Source organism: Mobula hypostoma, chromosome 2 (genome assembly GCF_963921235.1).
Source record: "Mobula hypostoma chromosome 2, sMobHyp1.1, whole genome shotgun sequence".
NCBI classification, from domain to species: Eukaryota; Metazoa; Chordata; class Chondrichthyes; order Myliobatiformes; family Myliobatidae; genus Mobula; species Mobula hypostoma.
In genome coordinates this window covers 115,927,083-115,934,622 of record NC_086098.1, presented here as the reverse complement: position 1 = coordinate 115,934,622, position 7,540 = coordinate 115,927,083, and the positions used below count along the sequence as shown (strand labels likewise).

Genomic DNA, 7,540 nt, shown 5'->3' with positions numbered 1-7,540 from the left:
CTTTTTTTCCCAGGGTTGGGGAATCAAGAACCAGGGGACATAGGGTTAAAGTGGGAAGGATTTAACAGAGTCTAAGGGACAACTTCTCCGGCCAGAGGGTGATCAGTATATGGACTGAGGAAGTGGTCGAGGCAGGTACATTAACCATGTTTAAAAGGCACTTGGACAGGTACATGGGCAGGAAAGGCTTATCCTATGGGCCAGTGACTAGCTTAGCTGAGGAACTTGGTCAGTGTGGACTAGTTGGGCTGAATGTTTCCTCGCTGTTTGATTCTATTTATGACATGGATAGAGATCACTGAGTCTGTACGAGCTCTCAAAACAATCCCATCGGTGCCCACTAACTTCCCTTGTAACCCATCGACTCACCAGCCCATCGGTCCCCACTAACTTCCCTTGTAACCCATCGACTCACCATCCCATCGGTCCCCACTAACTTCCCTTGTAACACATTCTCACCAGCCCATCGGTCCCCACTAACTTCCCTTGTAACCCATCGACTCACCAGCCCATCGGTCCCCACTAACTTCCCTTGTAACACATTCTCACCAGCCCATCGGTCCCCACTAACTTCCCTTGTAACACATTCTCACCAGCCCATCGGTCCCCACTAACTTCCCTTGTAACACATTCTCACCAGACCATCGGTCCCCACTAACTTCCCTTGTAACACATTCTCACCAGACCATCGGTCCCCACTAACTTCCCTTGTAACACATTCTCACCAGACCATCGGTCCCCACTAACTTCCCTTGTAACACATTCTCACCAGACCATCGGTCCCCACTAACTTCCCTTGTAACACATTCTCACCAGCCCATCGGTCCCCACTAACTTCCCTTGTAACACATTCTCACCAGCCCATCGGTCCCCACTAACTTCCCTTGTAACACATTCTCACCAGCCCATCGGTCCCCACTAACTTCCCTTGTAACCCATCGACTCACCAGCCCATCGGTCCCCACTAACTTCCCTTGTAACCCATTCTCACCAGCCCATCGGTCCCCACTAACTTCCCTTGTAACACATTCTCACCAGCCCATCGGTCCCCACTAACTTCCCTTGTAACCCATTCTCACCAGCCCATCGGTCCCCACTAACTTCCCTTGTAACACATTCTCACCAGACCATCGGTCCCCACTAACTTCCCTTGTAACCCATTCTCACCAGCCCGTCGGTCCCCACTAACTTCCCTTGTAACCCATCGACTCACCAGCCCATCGGTCCCCACTAACTTCCCTTGTAACCCATTCTCACCAGCCCATCGGTCCCCACTAACTTCCCTTGTAACACATTCTCACCAGCCCATCGGTCCCCACTAACTTCCCTTGTAACACATTCTCACCAGCCCATCGGTCCACACTAACTTCCCTTGTAACCCATCGACTCACCAGCCCATCGGTCCCCACTAACTTCCCTTGTAACCCATTCTCACCAGCCCATCGGTCCCCACTAACTTCCCTTGTAACCCATCGACTCACCAGCCCATCGGTCCCCACTAACTTCCCTTGTAACACATTCTCACCAGCCCATCGGTCCCCACTAACTTCCCTTGTAACCCATTCTCACCAGCCCATCGGTCCCCACTAACTTCCCTTGTAACACATTCTCACCAGCCCATCGGTCCCCACTAACTTCCCTTGTAACACATTCTCACCAGCCCATCGGTCCCCACTAACTTCCCTTGTAACACATTCTCACCAGCCCATCGGTCCCCACTAACTTCCCTTGTAACACATTCTCACCAGCCCATCGACTCACTGGACCAGCTACACACCAGGGCCAATTTACGTTGGCTTTGGCATGTGGAGGAAACTAGGAAACACATATGGTCACAGGGCAAACTCCATAGATTCCATCTGAGGTCAGGATCGAAGAGAAAAAGCAAGATAATGTTGCAGAAAGGGCAGTGAAGGGTGGAGGACATGGAGATAAGCTGATGAAATTACCTGATCAATGGGGGGGGGGGGAAACAAAGAACAGGTCAAGGAGGGCCCATGGAGAGAGAGAAACTGGGCCGATATCACGGGCAGAACTGATATCAGCAGTTTCTGATTATTATTCTGTTGTTGCCCTGTCCAATGCAAATAGAGGCATCAGGGCTCTGACCTCCATTGGTAGACGGGAAGCCCTGGTTCAAGGAGAAGGCACATCGCAGAAACAAGTGTGGAAAGACTCAGCAGAGGAGCCAAGAGAATGGAACAGAATCCTACAGGAGACAGGGTGGGAGAAGCAGCTGAGACAGGTGTGGGAGCCCATAGGCTTTGACTAGATGTCCCCAGGACTGAAAGATTCAGTGGCTGATCTCTGCCAGTCTGTTTGCTGCTCACAGCTGCCTGGGTTTAATCCAAAGCTACAGGTTAAGAGGGCACACAGCCCTTCCCCATGCTGCAGGCTTCCGCTCCCCATGTGCATGGATCTGGAGTCTGCACACACATCCTCCTGCAGATCTCTCAGACTGTCTCCTGCCTGGGCTCCTGTTCACACCTCCAATCACTGCAGCTCCCATTCATTCACTGCCCCCCGTGCAGAGTGTCCCTAGGAGGTGGCTGGAAAAGATCGCAGCGATGGTGCTAAATGTTGGCAGCAACAGGTAGGTATCACCCAGGAAACCTGTCACCCTTACAACTCCTGATATGGCTTTTGCACATAGCGATAGTGACCAGCATGACCAAAGAAAGGTCACAGTGAAGTCTGCCGTGCCTGGTATTCAACTGCCGCAGCTCAAAGATATGACACGATTACAGGCCACTTAGATTAAACAGCATGCCTTTATAAACACATATACATCAAAGCATAAAAATATATACTGTATTAAAACTAGAATTATTGCTGAGGCTTGGTCTTCTGACACCGCTCGAGTCCTGGCCGTTGAGGAACCATAGCCTGTATATCACTGAGTTCGGTAGGAGTTCCCTAGCACCTCCCAGTTCTGCACTAGTGGTAGAGCAATTGATTAACATTAGTCTGGTTTGGGTGCCACCCTGATGGGAGTTAATGGGGAAGTACATCTCACTAGCTGAGGGGGAGAGAGGTGTAGGAGGGGAGGTGTTGGGAGGGCAGCCTTCACAACATTCTTCACCCTGCCCTCTCTTCCTCCCTTTCCGACGGGACTGGGCTCTGCTTACACGCATGGCTCAGCCAGGATGGGTCTAAACCTGAAGGAGGAGGTAGAGAGGAAGGACTGAGCCGAGAGAGGGGGGTGCATACAGGGCAGGGGGGAAGACTAGCTCTGCCACCACACCCAGCTTCGGTAAGCCCCAGGATGGATCAGACCAGCGAACGGATCAGGAAGGACAGGCAAGCTCCCGATGCCAGCCCCAGGGACAAGAAGAAAGACATGATGGCTCCAGCTGTCTCCGCCTCCTTCGCCGCTGCATTCCTGTCAACACCAGTCAGCCATCAGTCAACATCCCTTCCAATGGCACCCAGGCCCCATACCCGACAACAGACCCCCGACGGTCGGTAAACTGCCCCCTGCCAACAACAACCCACACCCAACAACCAGACACCGCATCCCCAGCCCTCACAGGACACCCAAAACCAAGCACATAAGCAACCCACCCTCCAACAACTACCCCCACCCAACAACAAGCCTACCGCTGACAAGAAGACACACCTCAATACAAGGCCCATTAACAGGCCTCAGCCCTGGCAGTGACCCCCATCTCTCCCTGATCATTGTCAGGTCCACCCACAGCAAAAATAGGGGCAGGAGTCGTCCACAATCCCCTCATGCTTGCACCACTCTTCAAAGGGATCATGACTAACCCACCTTCATGTGGGGTCCCCATTGTAACCTCTATCCACCTCTGTTCTGAACATTCTCAGTGCCACAGACTTTATTCACCCCTTCTCATCCTGAAGTCAGTGCTGAATGGGTGACCCCTTATAGACCCCTGGTCAGGAGAAATATCCTCTCTACAACTGCCCTGTCAACCCAGGCAAACATTTGTGAATTGAATGTGAAGACAGAAGGTTGCGGTGGATGGGCGTTATTCTGGCTGGAGGTCTGTGACTGGTGGTGTAGTTTGTGATGTATACAAATCAACTGGATAAAATGGAGGTGATCCGATTAGTAAGTTTGCAGATGACACAACAAAACTGGCAGAGTTGTGAATAGCGAAGAAGATTGTCAAAGCAAACAGCAGGACATAGATCAGTTAGAAATGTGGGCAGAGAAATGGTAGATGGAGTTCAGTCTAGACAAGCGTGAGGTGTGGCACTTAGGGAGGTCCCATGCAAGAGGAAAGTATACAGAAAGTACCAGGACCCTTGGGAACATAGCTACACACAGGACCACGTGCCCACAGCTCCCTGAAAGTGCTAGTAGAGAGATCAGCAACACATGCCTGCCTTCACCAGTTCGGGTGTTGAGCACAAAAGCTGGCTGGTCATGTTGCAGCTGTATAACAATTTGGTTCGGCCATATTTGGAGTCTCGTCTGCAGTTCTGGTCACCTCATTAATGGAAGGATGTGGAAGATTTGGACAGGATGCAGAAGAGGTCCATCAGGATGTTGCCTGGGTTGGAGTATTGACGATAACGGGAGATTGGACTAACTTGGATTGTTTTCTGTGGTGAGATGGAAACTCGGGGAAAACCTGGTTGAAGTATATAAAATTTTGAAAGGCATAGTGGGAATTTAGAGTCTTTATTCCCAGGGTGGAAATGTCAAATAGTGCAGGACATAGCTTCAAGGTAAGAGGGGGAAATTTATTTTACGCACAGAGAGTGGTGCTTGGAAGGTACTGTCAGGGATGGTAGTGGAGGTGGGTATGATAGCAACAATTACGAGATGTTTAGATAGACATATGAACTGGTAGGACCAGTGGAGTGGGATTAATTTAGCTTGAATCTTGTTGGTGGGGCTGTAACATAAACACCGCAGCCAGGGGAAACATAAAACTCCACCTCTAACTGTAATCACTTATTTCATTCACTCACAGTGAACCCTCTTTCTCCCCTTAAGACAAGCCCAGCAGCCAGGCTCTGGAGAACCTTTGCTGTACTCCCAGGCCCTTCAGCCCATTGATCCATGCTAACCAGGTGAGCAATAAGACAATGGTGGGCTGAGAAAGGGCAGGTGAGGGAGACATCACATGCAAGGGAGAAGGTGAGGAACAGGAAGGTAAAGGCAATTGAGCAGGTGTCCACCCTCCTCATGTCATCCACCATCTCTCCTCCTCCCCACCTCTGTCTCTCCTCCTCTCCCTCCTCCCCCTCTTCCTCCCATCCCTCTCCCTTGTCCCCCTCCCCGGCAGACTCACTGGGGTCCGTAGCACATGCAGAGACTGGCCAGGTAGCCGTTGCTGAAGGCGAAGAGAGCCATGAAGCAGATATACCAAGCGTCGTGTGCGAAGACGACAGACAACTGACGGGGATACACGTTACACAGCATGAACAGCGGGATGAACACGAGCCGGCTGATGACAAAGGCTGGCAGCCACTTGCTGTCCTTTCTGGGCTGAAGAAGGGTGCAGAGACACAGAGGTTCAAGCACCACACCCAGTGACATCAGCATCCAGACACACACTTATTCCTCTCATCCCCAACAAGCAGCCCTCATGCAGACAGACCTCTGACACACAGGGGTGGTAATGAGTGGTCTCTGTACTCCATCGAGCAGAGCAGCTCAGGTACCAGCATTCCTACTCACAATGTTGTGCTGAATTAACTAATGCCCAACTAAACTAATCCCTTCTGCACGCACAATGTCCTGTTCGTCCAGTTCTTGCACACCCACATGTCTATTTAAGAGCCTCTCAAAAGTCCTTGTCCTGTCTGCCTCCACCACCACCCAGGCAGTGCACTCCAGGTACTCACCACTCTCTCTGGAAGAAAAACTTGTCCTGCATATCTTTGAATGTATTCCCTCACATGCCAACTGGTATTACACATTTCGATCCCGAGAAAAGACACTGGCTTCTTGTCTATGCCTCTCAAAATCTTATAATCCTCTGTCAGATTTTCCCTCAGCCTCCATCACTCCAGAGAAAACAACCCAAGTTTGTCCAATCTCCCCTTATAGTACACACCCTCTAACCCAGGCAGCATCCTACTAAACCTCTTCTGCGGAAAATGCATCTCAGGGTTGTATACGGTGACGTTTTTTTATGATCGCAAGACCCTGCTGGACATTAAGCTACCCCATCAGCAAGTTTCTCATTGGCGGAGAAACTAAAGGAGTTGGACTTGGTGAGGATCAGCGTTGGAGGAGTCCGTGTGCAGTCAACCAGCAAGTGATCGTCTCAGTTGCTTTTCTTGTAATAGTAAGATCCAGTTGTACATTGTTATTGTGGAATGCTGCAAGTCCAATTCACTGGAACTCAGGAACTCAGTTCCTCGGCCAATAAAGCCAAGCATAGCATACACAGCCTTTCCCACCCTATCTTGGAATCCAAGATCCCTCTGCTCATCAACACTGTTAAGAGTATTGCCATAAATAGTGTCTCTTTATATTTGATCTCCCAACACTTCACATTTGGTCGAGTTAAACTTCACCTGCCATTTCTCCACCCATATCTCCAACTTATCTGTATCCCACTGTATCCTTTGCCAGTTTTCTGTACTATCCACACATCATCAATCTTTATATCATCTGCAAACTTACCAGCCCACCTATCTATGTTTTCATTTGTACTGTGGGAGGGGCAGTACTGAGGGAGTGTCACACAATGATAGGGGCTTCAATAAGATAGCCTTGTATTTCACAACTTTAATACTTCCTTGTGTTAACATTCTAGGACTTCCTGCAGTCACCCATCAAACAGATGACCTGGACAAATCGAACCTAAGGCCATTCTGGCCTCACCTTGTCACGTGTGTCTCTATCCCTCCCACACCTCGACAACCCCAGACTTACCTTTCCCAACTCTGTTATAGGATTTTAGACTTGAAACATTAGTCCATTTTCTCTCTCCGCAGATGCTGCCTGACCTGGAGAGTTAGGCCTTCCAGCCCATTGAGTCTGCTCTGCCATTCAACCCCATTCTCCCTGTGACCCTCAACTCCCATATCAATCAAGAATCTATCAGTACATCCACTGACTTGGCCTTAATGCCCTCTGTGGCAACAAATTCCACAGATTCACTACACTTTGGCTTAAGGAACTCCATTTCTTAGTTTTAAAGGGCAGTGGCTTTATTCTGAGATTGTGGCCTCAGAACCTCGACTGGAACCATCAATCCTATGTCAGAGAGAGGAAACATTTCCCTAAATGGTCAGAGATGAATCAATTTTCTTTCTGGGCTTTTTGCCATCAAGGAATTTTGTACAATACCTCTTTAAATTCTAACCCTTGAAAGGGATAACATTGGTAATATCTTTTCCCAATCAACCACTCAACCCTCCTCACACTTTCTCAGTTTCCTGTTCAGATTTAGGACACTAGATTTGCATTGCTCTACATTACTTTCACACCCATTGTAAATGTCTATCATATTGTGTTGCTTTTGACAAGACTGTCAACCATGCAAAAATTAAGGTCCAAAGTAACAAATGGCAGTAGGTTCTTCAGCTGATCTACTAAAACAACACA

The 7,540-nt window shown here is 49.4% G+C and overlaps 1 protein-coding gene across 8 annotated transcripts in view; it reads right to left on the bottom strand.

Annotated features, from left to right (window-relative positions):
- Positions 1 to 2,762: 2,762 nt before the first annotated feature.
- The window catches only part of LOC134342402 (equilibrative nucleoside transporter 1-like), a 150,605-nt gene continuing 145,827 nt past the window's right edge, over positions 2,763 to 7,540 (bottom strand). For all 8 annotated transcript variants that reach the window (XM_063040483.1, XM_063040486.1, XM_063040482.1 and 5 more), the window contains 2 exons: positions 5,271 to 5,467; positions 2,763 to 3,382 (listed from right to left, as the gene is read on the bottom strand). In XM_063040483.1, coding sequence (XP_062896553.1) covers positions 3,271 to 3,382; positions 5,271 to 5,467 — 309 coding nt within the window. In that variant the 3' untranslated portion in view covers positions 2,763 to 3,270. The remainder of the gene's footprint in view (positions 3,383 to 5,270; positions 5,468 to 7,540) is intronic.